The 21,938-nt window shown below is 30.6% G+C and overlaps 1 protein-coding gene across 11 annotated transcripts in view; it reads left to right on the forward strand.

Moving 5' to 3' along the window:
• LOC145246711 (uncharacterized) overlaps positions 1-21,938 on the forward strand; it is a 186,390-nt gene that overhangs the window by 152,449 nt on the left and 12,003 nt on the right. For all 11 annotated transcript variants that reach the window (XM_080108445.1, XM_080108446.1, XM_080108453.1 and 8 more), the window contains 3 exons: positions 5,670-5,736; positions 11,267-11,328; positions 18,688-18,801. In XM_080108445.1, the coding sequence (XP_079964571.1) occupies positions 5,670-5,736; positions 11,267-11,328; positions 18,688-18,801 (243 nt within the window). The remainder of the gene's footprint in view (positions 1-5,669; positions 5,737-11,266; positions 11,329-18,687; positions 18,802-21,938) is intronic.

A 21,938-nucleotide genomic window follows, 5' to 3' on the forward strand; every position in this document is an offset into this window, starting at 1 on the left:
TTTCCAGGAAAACTCTGGTCGCCCCTCCCCCTAGGGGGTGCATTTCGGGTTAAAATGGCTAAAACTGACACTTTTGTACTTATTAAAAAAAATTAATGCCTTGGATTTTTATAAAACTTTCTGAAAAGTTATAACTAACTGATTTCTATATAATTTTGTTTGTCTATACTTCGCGATAACTCTTAGGTGTGCCCCAAGGTCTCTTTTAGAGCTAATAAAAACACTCCATTTTTAGGACTATTTTATCATATTTGTTCCAAATTTTCTGTGCATGTCTATTTAGCAGTTTTGCATGGTGCTGAACTGAAATTTAAATATGTTAAGGCCTTGGGAACTTTTGGAGCTAAATGGGAGGGGAGGGAGGGAAAATGATGAACTCAATCATTTCTTTTTGCATGGTGCAGAACTCAAATTTACATATGGTAATGCCTAAAACTGCACCGTGTGTTTATTTTCACCAGCATTTGACGTCCCCTGGGGACTTTTTTGGGCTAAATTGGTGGGGTGGAACAAATGCTGAACTTAATCATTTTTTTTATGCCTCATTCACTGTGCACTCACGGGGGACTACGCATGCTTCACTTGTTTTAATATATTTCACACTTATAACGATATTCTGAAAACTATTACAACAAATGAAAAAAAAAAATCATTGATTTTAAATGACATATCTAATAATAACAACAAACTTCAATGACAAGTTTTAATTTTCCTCTGACGAAGAGATTTATCTTAACATATTAGTCATTGAAAAGATATAAGAGAAAAAAATTAGGCAGGGTTTGAAAAAGAATCGCTAACCTAATAGGTCCCGCCCTAGCCACTCCAATCTCTATTTCATCACCTATATGCTGCATCTCTGTGCCTGTTTTACAAGTATTTTAATGGAAGGTGCTCCGACGAACTCAAAGCACTTGTAACCCCTCAGCGTAAATACCTCTAATTAACTTGAAAAGCAGCAAAATCCCACCCCTACACTGTAGAGATCCCTAGATGCCAGAAACCCTTCTACTTAAATAGTTTCTTCTCTCAAACTGCTAGACTTTGGAATTCCTTCCCGGATTCCTGCTTATCTGCCTGTACTGACACGCAGAAGTTCAAGTATAATGTGAACAGATATCTTGCTGTTCAACTACTTACATACTATCCCTGTAAATATAGTCCCAAAGAGTAGTCCTGTACGTCAAAGTGATACTGAACCTTCTTTGGGGTGAAAAAAACGATTAAAAAAAAACATACAATTTACAGCGATGTCTAATATCTAAGTAAGGCATTGTGGCAGCCAACCTGTAACATACATGTTCTATAATTAAAATGCATCAAATAAACTACAACACTTTGCATATATATATATCTATAATATAAAGCTGAATGTGTGTGTGTGTGTGTGTGTGTGTGTGTGTGTGGTCACGAATAGGCTCCTATATGGTTGACTATTTTAAAAAACTGATTACATATAATGATAGAAGATGTATCGAGACACAGGAATGGGTATGTTTGATCTGGCAGAACGGTGATTCATTAAAATTGTGGGGTCTGCGTTCGTGCCTGGTCTGCAAAGTATAGAAATAAAAAATTTAAAAATTAAAAAAAAAACGTTTACAAGTGTTTTTGATATAGATGCACATAAGAATACTTTGATAAGTATTTTTTAACTTAAATAGGGATGGTATAATAAAATTGTGGGGTCTGCGTTCACACCTTGCCTCCATGGAATGGAAATAGGCACACACTTTAATAAAGACTTTTTATATCTATCTGCGTAAGTATACTTTGATAATTATGTTTCAGTTTGAAGAAATAGGGTATAATAAAATTATGGGGTGTTCGTTCGCGCCTGACCTCCATAGAATGGAAATATGTCACGAAGTTTAACAAGGTTTTTTAATATAGATCCACAGAATATTGTGATAAGTGTTTCAGTGTGAACAGGTATAGTATAATAAATTATGGGGTTTATCTATTTTATTTTTACTTTCATCATATTGTGCTTTGGTTTTGATACCCCCGAATTCGAAGCTATCTCTTTACAACTCTTCCTTTTCATAACCTATCATACTTTAATAAATCAGAGTCCATTTTCTGTAGGCTGTTTTTGAACCCAGTCAACGACGGGTACTTTTGCTAGTATATATATATATATATATATATATATATATATAAGAGCAAATAGTTAATAATATATGTTTTTAACTCTTTTTCCAAGTGTTTTTTAACATTTTTTTTTTTAACTATTTGCTCTTATTACAAGCTCTATCTTCTATTTGGTTTTATGGAGCTTTTACATCTGGTTGAGATTACTTTATAAATATTAATTCTTTAATATTTATAATATACTTTAGTTTTACCATCTTGGATCATTTTGGTAAATTTAATTGGAATTTTTATTTTATATATATATATATATATATATATAATAATTTATAAAATATGTATGCCGATTAAGCTACACTGAATATTCGGCATTTCATCCACTCTAGGACTCCTCAGGCTTATGCGCTTTAAATCCGGATGAAACGCCGAATATTCAGTGTAACTTAATCGCCATATATATTTTATAAATTACTAACTAGCTCTACCTACATATTGAGCACTTTTGAAGTAAATACTTAAAGTTTACGCATAAATCTATACTTTCGTATATTAATTTTATGTGAGTAAATTAAGTAGTTATATATATATATATATATATATATATATATATATATATATATATATATATATATATATATATATAAAATGAGTTAACCCTACCAGACCGAGTTACTGATATACCGGTAATTTCCGCAAAACCGGTATTTTTCTGACCACATGTTTTTGTGTTGTCAGTGGGCTAAAAATAGCTACCCAATCGCTGCTTAGCCTCAATTTAGCACAAGCCTAACGTTTTGCAAATGGCTTCTTTTGTTTTGACGGAGTTGTGAGTTGTTTTGTAAACTAACTAGCCATGAATCGAGCTAGTGACGAACCAAGCACTTTGACAGGTAAAAGAGCGAGACCAATGAGTTTCCCGGTGCAACAAGTGTTGGATAAAGTGACAAATTCTGATTCAGATGAAGGCGAATTTGATCAGGAGTATGTTTCTGAATCAAGTAACGCTAGTGATGATTAATATATCGATGAAGGAGAAAGTGATGGTAATTCTGATGATGATAGTTGGCCTACATCAAAATCGAGTGTTCAAAGTAGAGGTGTGTCACTCAACTAGGTGATAGGGAGATTCCGGTGTGGTTGGGGAGGGATGGAGTCGCAATTTTGTAGTTCCAGATCTGGATTTCGATGAGGATCAGAAAGGGTCAGTGAACATTCAAGGTCATATCACAGAAGAAAGCAAGTGCATCGATTTTCTTTCATTGTTTACCGAGGATGACGTCTGGCAGAATTTGACAGAGAAGACTAATTTATGTGCCGCTCAAATGTGTGCAGAAAGACCACACTACTACTGCTGCAAGAATTGCAAGGATGTTTCTGTTGAGGAAATGAAAGCCTTTGTTGGGCTGAGGATCTACATGGAATATATCTGTGTGAAACCCAGCTATCGGGATTACTGGTCAAGTGATGGAAGTGACTTCATTGGATATACTCCGGCGTTCCGCAATGTCATGACACGAGACAGATTCTTGGCCATCTGGACTTTTCTGCATGTGGTTGTTGAGGAGGGTGCTGGCATTGAGAAGAGAGACAAAATGTCAAGCCTGTTCTGGAGTATCTACTCCCCAAGTTTCGACACTACTACCAGTCCAGACAACACCTGAGTCTGGATGAGGGAATGATTCCCACAAAAATCGTCTAGTGATAAAACAGTACATAAAAGACAAGCCCACAAAATGGGAGATAAAATCATTTCTTCTTTGTGAAGTGGAGACTGAATATATTCTCGATGCAGAAGTCTACACTGGGGCAGCACCAATGCCAGTTCAAAAATTGGGTGCGGTCAGGAACACTGTTGTCTTTCTCGGCATCAGCTGAGATGGAGGGCAGCTCACATTCTGGTCATGGACCACTTCTACAACTCAGTGACTTTGGCCAAATATGCTGTGAACCACCTACAAACTTAAAGAATGTGAAGACAAGGTTCTGGTGCACCCACTGCATAAAGTACCTGTGCATCAAGGAGGGCTCCACCTGTTGGGCAAACTGGCACATGAAGGCTGAATACTAGAAGTAGATGAAAGGCGAAAAATTACTAATGCGTTTAAATTTTTTTCACAATTTTGCTCAGGAAACCAGGTACAGGGGCAAATTAGGTTCAGTAGTTCAGGTCTAGTAGGATTAAATTGTGTAGACTTACAACAAAATTTATTCTGACATCAATTGAAATGAATGGCTCTCGTCTTCAGGAGGCCTCAAGTTTTGACAAACTTCTTGGCTTGACCATTACTCCTGATCTTAAATGGAACACGTACATCAAATCTGTTGCCAAGGCGGCTGGAAAAATGGTGGGATCTTTCTATCGATCCGGTAGATATCTCACTGCTGATGCTATTCTCTATCTATATAAGAGCCAGGTACGTCCAAGGATGGAATACTGTTGCCACATCTGGGCAGGAGCTGCTAGAAAGGACTTGGCCTGCCTTGATAGAGTTCAAAATAGACTTCGTAGCCTCGTAGGAGATGTCCTTTTCTCTTCCTTGCAACCTTTATCTCACAGAAGAGATGTTGCGAGTTTGTCTCTGATGTATCGTTATTTTCATGGAAAGTGTTCGACTGAGCTTCAATCTATGGTCCCCCCTCTCCAAACTTTCACAAGAAACACTCGTCTAGCTGTAAACACTATCAATAATTCCCCCCACTCTTTATCTGTGCCTAAACCTAAACGTAGATTCCATGAACAAAGCTTTTTTATAAGAACTGCACGCCTGTGGAATTGTCTTCCATTTTCCTGCTTTCCAGCTGACTACAATATGGTTGTCTTCAAGTCTAACGTAAATAAGTTCTTGATGAGCCGTTCCATATAAGTTATCAAATTTAACAAATTTTCATTACTAATGATTATTATATTGTCCAATTTCTACTGTACACTCTTTAACCCTTATCCTTGAGTGGCCTCTTGGCCTTGATAATGAGTTGATACCTATGAAAAAAAAAAAAGAAAAAGTCCAATGTGAACAAGTTCTAATTGAATCGTCCCCCTAAGTAATCCAAGTTTCAAAATTCCCACTGTTTACTATGCTAAAATCACAATGACTAATGTATACCTATTAACCCTTATCCTCGAGTGGCCTCTGGGCCTTGATAAGTGGTGACACCCTTGTAAAAAAAAAAAAAAAAAAAAAGGAGTACACATAATTATTAAGGTCTTTAGTTAATGTCTCCACCAGTTTAATGCCAGTTTAAATATAAGATATAAAAATTTCGTTTGGAGAGTTGTAGCTTTGTAGGCCGGCAATAATCAAGACAAACACTATGATATAGTTAATAAAAAGTGTATTAGCAAAAATATGTTACTGAAGTATACGTCATGATTCTGGAGCCACAACTGCCATGAATCGCTACTGAATAATGAGTTAAATGTAGCTATATTATATATATATTTGGGTAAGTCCATTATTCCACAAATAGGTATATCAGCTTACCTCATAATACGGTTTGCATTCTTGTGATTTCTATGATATCAAGATTTATTTTAAGACTAACATTATGTAAACATTTTGTTATTTTTTATTTAGAAAAGATCACCGTCTCCTTCCGAAGTGATGCGTGCTCGTGCAGCCAGGGTGTACATGGAAGAACTGAGTAAGTGGTAAATATACATAAACAAGATTTATCAATTAGAATTCAGATTAAAAAAAGTCAAGAAAAATGTCACATAAAAAAAAAATCACCGGACAATGATATTAACAATTTCAGTCTTTTTCTTTAATAGAACGACTAACTTCACGCACTTGCCTCTATCCTATATCTCTATAAAGCTACCATTTGTCTGTGCATGGAATATTCTACATACGTCTTGCTCTAATGTCTGTGTGGATGTTCTAGTGGCCTTTTTGTGATCGTCTCTTTAAAGCTCGTCCACGTGCATCCTTTCCCATTCATTATATATACAAGTCTTATAGACAGTTTATATACATATATACAGTAGAGTGTGTATACATACGGTTGGGCTCCTTTAAGAACACTTAAGTTGTGTATCTACCTTAGCAGTTCTTAACTGTGCGTGTGTGTGTGTATGTGTGTGCATATATACGCAATAAGAGTTCACCATACCTTTTTTGTTATCTTGTCTCTTCTGGGATGCGGTTTCTTCCATCACTGGTTGATGAGCTGTAAAGAGCACATAAGACGAAAACACGACGCCATTTTTCTGGCAAGGATCTCTTTATTTGGTTTATCCATCTACCAAGTTTGACTCCATCAACTGTTTCCTCTCTCTAATTCTACTTAAAATCCCCATGTGTGTTTCTATTTATATAGGTGTATGTGTGTGTGGCTGGGTAGCCCCCCCCCCCTCGGTAACCGGCCTGCACCTAAAACACACCGAATCACTTTCTAGCATACAGGTGCATGCTCTGTCAATGGTCACTAAGTCTGATGTGTGTCACCGGTAACCCCTTGATCTTTCTGCATCTACCTCACACAAGTAAGTTGGGTTCATACCAGTACCGAGTTAACCGTGTTACTGACACACAATACCAATAGGTACCATACTGTCTGCGAGCTCCAACCCCTGTCGCATCTCCAAGTGTTACATCTCTGTGCTTGTTTTACAATGACTTCCACAGAATCTGCTCTGACGAACTTGCTACACTTGTGTCCCTTCAACGTAATTACCCCAAACTCGATTAGCAGCAAAGTTACATCTCTTTACAATAGAAGTATAACAGCAAACAACAGCAGCAGCAGCGACAACAGAAACACCATGGCTCCATTACAGAACCATTACGATTTTGAAACTGTACTTCATTTTTAAGCTCAGCACTGACTGGCTTACCCAATCATGGGACATCTTCCAGGAGAACTCAGTACATAACAGGAGTTCCTATTTACAATGCCCTCGCACAGGACAGAGTTAGACAACAGGGTTGTTTTTTAATGTGGAGGAAGGAACAAAAATTAACAATTGTCTCAGTCGTGAATGATTTCTCCTCCACTGACAGAGAACAGGAAATTCTGAAGAATAGATACTACACGTTGATCTTGGCCTGAAGTTCTTTCTTGGCTAGGACACGGTACTGACAACAACATATCACATAGTTTTGATAAACTCCAAACTTCTCTCTTGAAACTCAGTAGAAACCTTCTGGGACTCTGACTTTGGGTTTGACAAGAAGACACAAGAATCCATCATAGCTACCGTGGACACACATGGACCAAATAACTTAACACACACATGGACACAGCCTGAATTCCAAATATGTATATGGACAAACATTCTTCATATATTAACACCTTTCCTTTCTTTACAAACAGGACACTCATCCTACTCCTTGTATATGAACTTTTCTCTCTCCCCTATTAACAAAACATTTTTTAAAAAATTTGTTTTTTTAATTCAATTTTCACCCCAAACAAGGTACAGTGGCACTTTGAAGTAGGGAGCTACTATCGGGGACATAATTTGCAGGGGCATTATGAAGGGAGATGAGTAGCAAGATGTTTGTTCACATTACACTTGAACTTCTGCATATCAGTACAGTTGGGAAAGCAGAATCCCGGTAAGAAGTTCCAAAGACTTGCAGTTCTGGGGAAGAAACTATTGGAGTAAAAGGCTTTCTTACATCTAGGGATCTCTACTGTAAAGAGGTGGGACTTAGTTGCTTGTCGGGTTTGTCTGGGGTAGTCACATCGAGGAGGTACAGGTGCTTGTAGTTCGTCAGAGCATTACCCATTAAAGTATTTGTAGAACAGGCAGAGGGACGCAACATTTCGCTGATGGGACAGAGGCTGAAGCCTAGATGACAGTTCAGGACCTATCAGGTTAGCGACTCTCTTTTGAACCCTGTCCAGGAGTGAGAGACAAGCAGCAGATGCACCAGCCCAAATATGACAACAGTACTCTATACATGGGCGAATGGTTGCCTTATAGAGGTACAGGATATTTTCAGACGTAAGTAATTTTCTAGCACGGTAGAGAGAGCCCACTTTCTTTGCAGCAGCCTTTGCAATGCTCTCAATGTATCTATTCCAGCTCATGTTTCCTGTAAACGTTAGGCCGAGGAGTTTAAAAGAAGTACTTTCAGGTAATGTGTTCTTGGCCATTGCTATTGGTGGTAGAGAGGGTTTCTTGTAATTATTGAAGGAAACAAAAACATTTACAAATATGTGGACTTTCTAACTTTTTTATTTTTATCCATGCACACGGAAGCATTCCTGTACTAACATCCTTTTCTTTTATTTTCCTTTTATTTACATTTTAATAAATGCGAATCAATAAAGTTGTTTTTTAAATGAGAGAATGAGATTTTGTCTTATCATTCTACAGAAGTCCATAGGTGCAGAACAATTTCTACTCTCACAGCATCTTTCCTCAAGCTGCTTGCTTTTGGAATTCCTTCCTGCTCACTGTTTTTCGACTGTATAAACATACAAAAATTTGCATGCAATGAGAACAAATATCTTGCCCAACTCTCTCTGTATAGTTTGCCTCATATAAATCTGGCTCCTATCCTAGTAGCCCCTTACGCTTCAGTAGCAATATGCCTTGTTTGGAGCAAACAAAAGTAAAAAAAAAAAAAAAAAAAAAATTAAATGCCGAATGCTCCCTTTTTTTTTTTAACCAAAATCTTCTTTTTTTTTTCTTTTTTTTTTTAAATTACTATCAATTAAGTATAAATAAAATTCCTACTATTTGCATTTTAGTTTTTTATATTCAGCTGCCTTTGGAATCCCCTTCCTGTTCACTGTTTCCTTGACTGTATCAACATGCAGAGATTCAAATGCCATGTGAACATACATCTTGCTTTCCGGTTCCCCATCCAGGTTGCCCTATATAAAACTGACCGCTATCACAGTAGCCCTTTATGTTTCAGTGGCAATATGCCTTGTTTGGGGGGGGGGGCAGACAAAAATAAAATTAAACATTTTTTAAACTGCCAAAGTCTCATTTTTCTTAAAGATTACTATTAAGTAGGAACAAAAACTCTAACCATAAATGATTGACTTGAATATTTTGTTAATCTTGGAAAGTTACCACTTATCAAGGTACAGAGGCCGCTCTTCGATAAGAGTTAAGTGTTAGGTAGATGGTGAGTCAACAAGAAGTCTTGGAGGGACTTGAGCAAGGCTACGTTATCAAAGGGGGCGGCTCAACAGGAACCTTTTCACATTAGATTTGAATACTGTCATGTTATAATCAGCCAGGAAGCAGACATACAGTATTGCATTCCACAGTTTTAGGTAAGAAACTCTGCTCATGGAATTTTCGTTTAGTTTTAGGTGCAGATAGAGAGTGAGGGAAATAGTTGGTTGTTGTTACAACTAGGTGAGACAGACTTGAATATTTGTATGTTTTAATTTTTGTAATCACTTCACCTGGGATAATTTTTCCCCCCTTCGGCACCTTCCCCCCCCCCCATTTCAACAGAGTCTATGCCATTTTTGAAAGTTTTTTTTTCCCTTGACTGTGATATGTTGCTGGTCCTATGCAGGTCTAAGAGTTCCATCCTTCCAGGCTTTGCATTCCCACTTTGAGAAGGAGTTAGTTCGCCTGAGGCACCACTACCAGAGAATGACATTTGTGCAGGCCAGAGCGATCCTGCTCTGCAGTGCTGGCTCTTTAAGTCCACTTTCCAACATTTTTGTCGCTGTGTGAGAAAGCTAAATACCTACTATTCACATCTTATTTTTTATATTGATTAAGTTTCCGCTGATGTAATTTCCGACCTTCTTAAAGAAAACTATTTTGATGTTCAGAACTTTATAGTTGAATTTGTGAATCTTTACGTTGAACTTGATAACCTGTATGGAATTTTAACACGGACACATATAGTCTAACGCAGTGTTTCCCAACCTATTTACCTTCACAAAACTCTTCCAACAACAGTAATGTCCCAAGGGAAAATATTTTACAATCTTATTTATTTCTCCTTCATAATGTAAGCAATATTTTCTTATAACCGTTTTTGGTTTAAAAAAATTTTTTTCTCAAATTAATTGACAATTTTGAAAAAAAAAATCAACATTTTTTTTTTTTTTTTTTTTGTCAACTAGTTCAAACATAATAACTGGATCCTTTTTCCAGTTCATTTGTAGATGCATAAGAAAATTAGATTTGAAAAACAAAAAAATTGCATTTGCACATATTTATTACTTTCTCCTCAAGGGACCCTTGATAAGCTCTTAAGTAATCCCAGGGTTCCATGGAACCCTGGTTGGGAAATCCTGACCTAATGGTAACAGCATCAGTTATAATCAATTTTAAGCGAAAATCGTTTGGAGATTAAAGAATCAATCCTTAATAAAGTGATAATTATGTAGAATAACAAAAAATAGAGACAGGCTGAATTACTGCCATCAAAAGTACCAGAAAGAGCAGCAAAACAAGAAACAAAAAGACAAAGGAAACAAAATTAAAAAAAGAAATAGCTATATGGGCGATTTATAAGACTGACCAATGAAAGAAGGCATGAAAATACGTGGACATGGTTATGGAAACGACATTTTACATAATAAGTAAATACAGCAAATTAACCCAAAATGATACAAACACAAATGTGACTGCATTTTGAAAGAAAATCCATTGGAAACTATGAAGTTTGATACAAAAATGAAAAAAAAAACGGATGAAAAATTAAACAAAAACATGAATGAAAGCAAGTAAATGAAAAATGTAATAGAGAAAAAATGAATGAAAACTCTGAATAAGACAATGAGATTTAAAAAAAAATGAATGAAAAATGAATAAATGTTTGATGGAAAAATATGAAAAAAAAATTGAAGAGAAAACGAATGACAAATGATACAGACACAAGTTGGGACCAGTATTGGAAAATGGGAATCATATAATCGTCTAGGGAATGGGAGTATAAACGAATACATCATCCAAGCAACTATCTTCAGTTTGCCAGAGGACTGAAAGAAATAAGAAACCTGAAAATTTTTTCACAACCATCTTGCTTCCCAACTCCCCACTTAGAATGCCTCCTTTAAATTTGACCTCTATTCAAAGTAGCTCCTTATGTCTCAGAGGCAATATACCTTGTTTGAGGTAAATTAAAACACAATTTAAAAAAAATGTTTTTTCAAACTTTATTCTTATTTTTTGTATCTGCTTTCATTTAAAGAATATTTTGTTTCCAATGTTGTTCCGATTTTTATTTCTCAACAGAGAAAGGGATGGAAGAACAGCGAAAAAGGAAAGAAGAAATGGAGAAGGAGGTCAGGGAACCTGTAAGTTGTTTTTATTACTTTTTATATTTTACACTGTGACACAATGTTAAAGTTTAAAGGTCAGTCAGCAATGTGAAAACACAGCGGCTACGAAATAAAATAGTTATTGAATTTGAGTTTTATATAAAAACTGAAACTGAAAGAAATCCTTAATCCTCATATAAATTATAAAGATAATTGTTTGCAAGAAAAATTTGTTTCGCTCAATTGAATGACAAAAATCCTTCTTTTGAACATTTCCATCTCTAACCATCAACTGACTGCGCATAATGGTTCAATGCACATGGTAAATTATAGATTTCACATCTCCGAAAATGCGATATTAACCAATGCTTCACAATTTATTAAATCATTTCAAAATTGTCTGACAGCTTCACAACAAGTTGAAATATTGTTATTTCTTCAGTCTGCATGAATTCATTGTCATAAACATCTTTTACAAGACTTGTTGGATGCATTCTAAGAACTCAATGGCCATTTCCTTTCTAGGCCGCTGTGTCTACACATTATCACTCCGTTATTGCTTAAATTAAGGTTAGAAATAAAAACATGAAGTAAAAAAAAAAGGTTAGAATATATTGTTGACGCAGACACTTCAGTAAGCTGGAAGAATAACATCTGGATGTTGACACAGAAATCCTTGTTAAAGCACCCTGCAGATGCACAAGCAAAAAAGTACATCGATTCTATAAATAGATAGAAGCTACATACTATAAAGGGAGTAGATGCATTAAGAGCATAGGCAAAATTCCGAAATTAGTGTGGCAGTTGAGGATGCATGGGTGTCCAAAGCTATTATATGAATTGGCTTAAATTGGGATTAAAACAAAGTAACTGGTTTGTGAATTTGATGGATTAACTTTTGTTGACTGTTTTGTTCTTTTTACTAATGTTATTTTTACAATATTTTTTTGTTTTGTTCTTTTTACTAATGTTATTTTTACAATATTGTTTTGTTTTGTTCTTTTTACTAATGCTATTTTTACAATATTGTTTTGTTTTGTTCTTTTTACTAATGTTATTTTTACAATATTGTTTTGTTTTGTTCTTTTTACTAATGCTATTTTTACAATATTGTTTTGCTTTGTTCTTTTTACTAATGTTATTTTTACAATATTGTTTTGTTTTGTTCTTTTTACTAATGTTATTTTTACAATATTGTTTTGTTTTGTTCTTTTTACTAATGCTATTTTTACAATATTGTTTTGTTTTGTTCTTTTTACTAATGTTATTTTTACAATATTGTTTTGTTTTGTTCTTTTTACTAATGTTATTTTTACAATATTGTTTTGCTTTGTTCTTTTTACTAATGTTATTTTTACAATATTGTTTTGTTTTGTTCTTTTTACTAATGCTATTTTTACAATATTGTTTTGCTTTGTTCTTTTTACTAATGTTATTTTTACAATATTGTTTTGTTTTGTTCTTTTTACTAATGTTATTTTTACAATATTGTTTTGTTTTGTTCTTTTTACTAATGCTATTTTTACAATATTGTTTTGTTTTGTTCTTTTTACTAATGTTATTTTTACAATATTGTTTTGTTTTGTTCTTTTTACTAATGTTATTTTTACAATATTGTTTTGTTTTGTTCTTTTTACTAATGCTATTTTTACAATATTGTTTTGTTTTTTTCTTTTTACTAATGTTATTTTTACAATATTGTTTTGTTTTGTTCTTTTTACTAATGCTATTTTTACAATATTGTTTTGTTTTGTTCTTTTTACTAATGTTATTTTTACAATATTGTTTTGTTTTGTTCTTTTTACTAATGTTATTTTTACAATATTGTTTTGTTTTGTTCTTTTTACTAATGCTATTTTTACAATATTGTTTTGTTTTGTTCTTTTTACTAATGTTATTTTTACAATATTGTTTTGTTTTGTTCTTTTTACTAATGTTATTTTTACAATATTGTTTTGTTTTGTTCTTTTTACTAATGTTATTTTTACAATATTGTTTTGTTTTGTTCTTTTTACTAATGCTATTTTTACAATATTGTTTTGTTTTGTTCTTTTTACTAATGTTATTTTTACAATATTGTTTTGTTTTGTTCTTTTTACTAATGTTATTTTTACAATATTGTTTTGTTTTGTTCTTTTTACTAATGCTATTTTTACAATATTGTTTTGTTTTGTTCTTTTTACTAATGTTATTTTTACAATATTGTTTTGTTTTGTTCTTTTTACTAATGTTATTTTTACAATATTGTTTTGTTTTGTTCTTTTTACTAATGCTATTTTTACAATATTGTTTTGTTTTGTTCTTTTTACTAATGTTATTTTTACAATATTGTTTTGTTTTGTTCTTTTTACTAATGTTATTTTTACAATATTGTTTTGTTTTGTTCTTTTAACTAATGTTATTTTTACAATATTGTTTTGTTTTGTTCTTTTTACTAATGCTATTTTTACAATATTGTTTTGCTTTGTTCTTTTTACTAATGTTATTTTTACAATATTGTTTTGTTTTGTTCTTTTTACTAATGCTATTTTTACAATATTGTTTTGTTTTGTTCTTTTTACTAATGCTATTTTTACAATATTGTTTTGTTTTGTTCTTTTTACTAATGTTATTTTTACAATATTGTTTTGTTTTGTTCTTTTTACTAATGCTATTTTTACAATATTGTTTTGTTTTGTTCTTTTTACTAATGTTATTTTTACAATATTGTTTTGTTTTGTTCTTTTTACTAATGTTATTTTTACAATATTGTTTTGCTTTGTTCTTTTTACTAATGTTTTTTTTACAATATTGTTTTGTTTTGTTCTTTTTACTAATGCTATTTTTACAATATTGTTTTGCTTTGTTCTTTTTACTAATGTTATTTTTACAATATTGTTTTGTTTTGTTCTTTTTACTAATGTTATTTTTACAATATTGTTTTGCTTTGTTCTTTTTACTAATGTTATTTTTACAATATTGTTTTGCTTTGTTCTTTTTACTAATGTTATTTTTACAATATTGTTTTGTTTTGTTCTTTTTACTAATGTTATTTTTACAATATTGTTTTGTTTTGTTCTTTTTACTAATGCTATTTTTACAATATTGTTTTGTTTTTTTCTTTTTACTAATGTTATTTTTACAATATTGTTTTGTTTTGTTCTTTTTACTAATGCTATTTTTACAATATTGTTTTGTTTTGTTCTTTTTACTAATGTTATTTTTACAATATTGTTTTGTTTTGTTCTTTTTACTAATGTTATTTTTACAATATTGTTTTGTTTTGTTCTTTTTACTAATGCTATTTTTACAATATTGTTTTGTTTTGTTCTTTTTACTAATGCTATTTTTACAATATTGTTTTGTTTTGTTCTTTTTACTAATGTTATTTTTACAATATTGTTTTGTTTTGTTCTTTTTACTAATGTTATTTTTACAATATTGTTTTGTTTTGTTCTTTTTACTAATGCTATTTTTACAATATTGTTTTGTTTTGTTCTTTTTACTAATGTTATTTTTACAATATTGTTTTGTTTTGTTCTTTTTACTAATGTTATTTTTACAATATTGTTTTGTTTTGTTCTTTTTACTAATGCTATTTTTACAATATTGTTTTGTTTTGTTCTTTTTACTAATGTTATTTTTACAATATTGTTTTGTTTTGTTCTTTTTACTAATGTTATTTTTACAATATTGTTTTGTTTTGTTCTTTTTACTAATGTTATTTTTACAATATTGTTTTGTTTTGTTCTTTTTACTAATGCTATTTTTACAATATTGTTTTGCTTTGTTCTTTTTACTAATGTTATTTTTACAATATTGTTTTGTTTTGTTCTTTTTACTAATGTTATTTTTACAATATTGTTTTGTTTTGTTCTTTTTACTAATGCTATTTTTACAATATTGTTTTGTTTTGTTCTTTTTACTAATGTTATTTTTACAATATTGTTTTGTTTTGTTCTTTTTACTAATGCTATTTTTACAATATTGTTTTGTTTTGTTCTTTTTACTAATGTTATTTTTACAATATTGTTTTGTTTTGTTCTTTTTACTAATGCTATTTTTACAATATTGTTTTGTTTTGTTCTTTTTACTAATGTTATTTTTACAATATTGTTTTGTTTTGTTCTTTTTACTAATGTTATTTTTACAATATTGTTTTGTTTTGTTCTTTTTACTAATGCTATTTTTACAATATTGTTTTGTTTTGTTCTTTTTACTAATGTTATTTTTACAATATTGTTTTGTTTTGTTCTTTTTACTAATGTTATTTTTACAATATTGTTTTGCTTTGTTCTTTTTACTAATGTTATTTTTACAATATTGTTTTGTTTTGTTCTTTTTACTAATGTTATTTTTACAATATTGTTTTGCTTTGTTCTTTTTACTAATGTTATTTTTACAATATTGTTTTGCTTTGTTCTTTTTACTAATGTTATTTTTACAATATTGTTTTGTTTTGTTCTTTTTACTAATGCTATTTTTACAATATTGTTTTGTTTTGTTCTTTTTACTAATGTTATTTTTACAATATTGTTTTGCTTTGTTCTTTTTACTAATGCTATTTTTACAATATTGTTTGTTTTGTTCTTTTTACTAATGTTATTTTTACAATATTGTTTTGTTTTGTTCTTTTTACTAATGCTATTTTTACAATATTGTTTTGTTTTGTTCTTTTTACTAATGTTATTTTTACAATATTGTTTTGTTTTGTTCTTTTTACTAATGTTATTTTTACAATATTGTTTTGTTTTGTTCTTTTTACTAATGCTATTTTTACAATATTTTTTTGTTTTGTTCTTTTTACTAATGTTATTTTTACAATATTGTTTTGTTTTGTTCTTTTTACTAATGTTATTTTTACAATATTGTTTTGCTTTGTTCTTTTTACTAATGTTATTTTTACAATATTGTTTTGTTTTGTTCTTTTTACTAATGTTATTTTTACAATATTGTTTTGCTTTGTTCTTTTTACTAATGTTATTTTTACAATATTGTTTTGTTTTGTTCTTTTTACTAATGTTATTTTTACAATATTGTTTTGTTTTGTTCTTTTTACTAATGTTATTTTTACAATATTGTTTTGCTTTGTTCTTTTTACTAATGTTATTTTTACAATATTGTTTTGTTTTGTTCTTTTTACTAATGTTATTTTTACAATATTGTTTTGTTTTGTTCTTTTTACTAATGCTATTTTTACAATATTTTTTTGTTTTGTTCTTTTTACTAATGTTATTTTTACAATATTGTTTTGTTTTGTTCTTTTTACTAATGTTATTTTTACAATATTGTTTTGTTTTGTTCTTTTTACTAATGTTATTTTTACAATATTGTTTTGTTTTGTTCTTTTTACTAATGTTATTTTTACAATATTGTTTTGTTTTGTTCTTTTTACTAATGTTATTTTTACAATATTGTTTTGTTCTTTTTACTAATGTTATTTTTACAATATTGTTTTGTTTTGTTCTTTTTACTAATGTTATTTTTACAATATTGTTTTGTTTTGTTCTTTTTACTAATGCTATTTTTACAATATTGTTTTGCTTTGTTCTTTTTACTAATGTTATTTTTACAATATTGTTTTATTTTGTTCTTTTTACTAATGTTATTTTTACAATATTGTTTTGCTTTGTTCTTTTTACTAATGTTATTTTTACAATATTGTTTTGCTTTGTTCTTTTTACTAATGTTATTTTTACAATATTGTTTTGCTTTGTTCTTTTTACTAATGTTATTTTTACAATATTGTTTTGCTTTGTTCTTTTTACTAATGTTATTTTTACAATATTGTTTTGCTTTGTTCTTTTTACTAATGTTATTTTTACAATATTGTTTTGCTTTGTTCTTTTTACTAATGCTATTTTTACAATATTGTTTTGCTTTGTTCTTTTTACTAATGTTATTTTTACAATATTGTTTTGTTTTGTTCTTTTTACTAATGTTATTTTTACAATATTGTTTTGTTTTGTTCTTTTTACTAGTGTTATTTTTACAATATTGTTTTGTTTTGTTCTTTTTACTAATGTTATTTTTACAATATTGTTTTGTTTTGTTCTTTTTACTAATGTTATTTTTACAATATTGTTTTGTTTTGTTCTTTTTACTAATGCTATTTTTACAATATTGTTTTGTTTTGTTCTTTTTACTAATGTTATTTTTACAATATTGTTTTGTTTTGTTCTTTTTACTAATGTTATTTTTACAATATTGTTTTGTTTTGTTCTTTTTACTAATGTTATTTTTACAATATTGTTTTGTTTTGTTCTTTTTACTAATGTTATTTTTACAATATTGTTTTGTTTTGTTCTTTTTACTAATGTTATTTTTACAATATTGTTTTGTTTTGTTCTTTTTACTAATGTTATTTTTACAATATTGTTTTGCTTTGTTCTTTTTACTAATGTTATTTTTACAATATTGTTTTGTTTTGTTCTTTTTACTAATGTTATTTTTACAATATTGTTTTGTTTTGTTCTTTTTACTAATGCTATTTTTACAATATTGTTTTGTTTTGTTCTTTTTACTAATGTTATTTTTACAATATTGTTTTGTTTTGTTCTTTTTACTAATGTTATTTTTACAATATTGTTTTCTTTTGTTCTTTTTACTAATGTTATTTTTACAATATTGTTTTGTTTTGTTCTTTTTACTAATGCTATTTTTACAATATTGTTTTGTTTTGTTCTTTTTACTAATGTTATTTTTACAATATTGTTTTGTTTTGTTCTTTTTACTAATGTTATTTTTACAATATTGTTTTGTTTTTTTCTTTTTACTAATGTTATTTTTACAATATTGTTTTGTTTTGTTCTTTTTACTAATGTTATTTTTACAATATTGTTTTGCTTTGTTCTTTTTACTAATGTTATTTTTACAATATTGTTTTGTTTTGTTCTTTTTACTAATGTTATTTTTACAATATTGTTTTGTTTTGTTCTTTTTACTAATGTTATTTTTACAATATTGTTTTGTTTTGTTCTTTTTACTAATGTTATTTTTACAATATTGTTTTGCTTTGTTCTTTTTACTAATGTTATTTTTACAATATTGTTTTGCTTTGTTCTTTTTACTAATGTTATTTTTACAATATTGTTTTGTTTTGTTCTTTTTACTAATGTTATTTTTACAATATTGTTTTGTTTTGTTCTTTTTACTAATGCTATTTTTACAATATTGTTTTGTTTTGTTCTTTTTACTAATGCTATTTTTACAATATTGTTTTGTTTTGTTCTTTTTACTAATGTTATTTTTACAATATTGTTTTGTTTTGTTCTTTTTACTAATGTTATTTTTACAATATTGTTTTGTTTTGTTCTTTTTACTAATGTTATTTTTACAATATTGTTTTGTTTTGTTCTTTTTACTAATGTTATTTTTACAATATTGTTCCAAATCTTTATCTTTTGATTGCTTCAGATTGGCGAGTTAGCGACTGTTATTGGTAAAGGTAAAGTCGGAAGACCTCGACGCGATCCCTTAACTGGTCTCCTTCTTGATAATCACCTCAGGACTTCAGATGTTTCCAAAGAGGTAAGCATTGTACGCCCAAGAAAAGTAATCCCGTGTTTCAAGCATAACAGCGCATAAACAATGCAATATTATAGAAAAACATGACTCAAGGGAGAAACAAGACTAAAGAAGAAAACGGCATGATCTGAATGACCATTGTGTAAAGACATTGCCAGTCTAAAAGCAGAAAAGTGATACAAATACTACTACTAACTACTACTACTACTACTACTACTACTACTACTACTAATAATAATAATAATAATAATAATAATAATAATAATAATAATATAGGGTCAAGAGGAAGGAAAGACCGAGGAGAGAAAGCACTAATCAGACCTCGACTAGATGAGTGCAAAGTGGACTGGGACCTTGGAGAGCCTTATTGTCATCAAAGTTCCAGTGATGACCAATGGTTGTTACCAGCAAGAAGTCGATAGCAAACGGCTGTTGCAATAACGCAAAGTCATTTATAATGATTATTGAAAGAGGTGGATAGTACTGGAAATCAAAAGAGACTTCTTGTCACCCAGACTCTAGGGAACACTATTGGTTGTTGTTAGTGTGTAATCTCTGATGATGATCTTTGAGAACTCCTAGTGAGTACAAATAATAATAATAATAATAATAATAATAATAATAATAATAATAATAATAATAATAATAATAATGTGTGAATGACAGCAAAAACGAACTAGAAAAATACTTAATACAAAACACTGAAAGAATAATCATAACAGCGAGAGACACGAAAATATCAATAAAACAGAAAACAGCGAGACAAAGGATAAGACAAGAAAAGAAAAGTGGGAAAAGAAACAACTACACGGAAGATTCATAAGGATGAGAAAAGATGAGAATAACGAAAACACTTGGACATGGATGCGAAAAGGACACATAAGCTGAGAAACTGAATCCCTAATAACTGCAGCATAAGATAACTCAATAAGAATCAAAGCAAAGATCGACAAAACACAAGAAAATAGCAAATGCAGACTCTGTGAACAAAGAGACGAGACGATAAACCATACAATAAGTGAATTCAGCAAACTGGCACAAAAGGAATAGAAGAACAGACACGACCAAGTGGGAAGTGTAGTACACTGGGAATTATACAAACAACTCCATCTCGAACGCACAAGCAAGTGGTACAAACATAAGTCAGCAACAGTACTTGAAAACGAGAATCACAAAGTCCTATGGGACATGGACATACAAACTGATAAACCCATCCAAGCAAGAAGACCGAATGTCGTAATAATTTACAAAAAAGAAAAATCCTGCCAAATCATAGACTTTGCTGTTCCAGCTGACCATACAGTGAATATCAAAGAAAAGGAGAAACGGAGCAAATACGCAGAGCTAGTCAGAGCACTGAAAGAGATATGGAAGATGAATAAAATCAAAATAATTCCTATAATAATAAGAGCACTAGGAACAACCCAAAAAAACTTTGAAAAAAGAATGGGAGAAATTGGAATCAAAGAAATGACTGGAAAAATACAACAAACAACAATAATGAAAACAGCTGAAATATTAAGAAAACCCCTTGAATGTGGAAACTAACACACAGGAGCAACAAGTGCTGGCCAGACAAAAAGTTGCAAAGGCAAAACATGAAACACTACGTGGAACCAAGAACACTGAAACCGCGTCTCTATAAGTTCTCTAACCCAACCCTACCCCCATTGCCACATCATCGCCACCTCCGTCACAAAAAAAGCGAGACCAAATAACCAAATACTCAAGGAAGAAGGAAAGACCGATGAACTGACCAGACCTCAGCCAAATAAGTGTGAAGAGAACTGGGATCCTGGGGAGGCTTATTGCCACTCAAATCCCAGCAAAGACCAATAGCTGCTGCCAACGAGAAATCAATGGCAGGTATCTGTTGCAATGATGTAAATTTATTTGCAAATATTATCAAAAGAGGAGGAGAGTACTGGAAACCTGGGGAGACTTGTTGTCACTCAGCTTCCAGTGAACACCACAGGCTGTTTTCAGGGAAAGATCTCTGAAGACCTGTGTGAAAGTTCCTTGTGAGCCAATAACAATAACAACAATAATAATGATGTGGTTAAAACAATCAAGCGTTAAATTCAATACGCTGATGTCAAAAATTTGCTAAACTCTGCTGTCTAAACTCAACACTAGAACACGATGTACTGCTAACAACACTTGCTATTCTGACTTGCAAATCCAAAATCAACCCAGTCTCTGAAAAATCAGGCTTTTTATATCCAACCGAAAGCATCACATTTGCATATTAGGTGACAATATCGCAAGCATATAAAGAGAAATGTTGGTCATTTTTTTCTTTTTTCTTCATTCTTTTTACCTGCACGGAACTCGTCAGACTTCACACAAACAAGTTTGTACTAATTTTTTAAGTATTTAATTACAGAAAAGCAACTTTCTTTTGCCTTTAATAGCATTTAAACCCACACATGATAATAATGATGATGATGATGATGATGATGATGATGATGATGATGATGATGAAGAAGAAGAAGAAGAAGAAGAAGAAGAAGAAGAAGAAGAAGAATAGTGTTAAAGTGATAACTATCAGTAATTCATGATGATGATGGAAGGGAATTTCACTACTAAAAGTTGGTTGATAAAATAGGTTAAGATTGGATTGTAATTCTCAGTGCTTTTAAAATTCAAGGCTGAATCTATTTTGACATGTTGCGAGTTAGGAGTTGAGCTGAAAAATAAACGTTTGCAGTCGAAAATAATGTGTAAAAACATAAACAATTTTAGAAATACCATCAGCGATCAAAAATCCTGAGACTAAAGATTTTCATCATCCTGTGCTAGATTCTCAAGTTGAACACTGCATGGCACCCACAGTACATAAAGAAACGAGTGTAGAAATAAAAATAACGTCGACATATACCAGCAATGAGAGGAAGCCATGTAAAATTCTTTTATTTTGTTCGTGTCGAGTTTTCATTTGGGAACAAATCTGTGAAAAAAGATGCTTCAGAAAATGCTAAAACAATCCTCCAACTGAAGAAAAACAGGTAAGCGTTTCTTGGCAATCTTTTGTAACATGGCGTCCTCGATGAAGATATTGACTCCATAACACATTATTATAAGAAGTAACGTCATGCATAATCATTTAATAAGCTTTAAAGACTTTCACATATAAACTT

The sequence above is a fragment of the Euprymna scolopes genome, chromosome 24 (genome assembly GCF_053919585.1).
Source record: "Euprymna scolopes isolate OS-2025 chromosome 24, ASM5391958v1, whole genome shotgun sequence".
NCBI lineage: Eukaryota > Metazoa > Mollusca > Cephalopoda > Sepiida > Sepiolidae > Euprymna > Euprymna scolopes.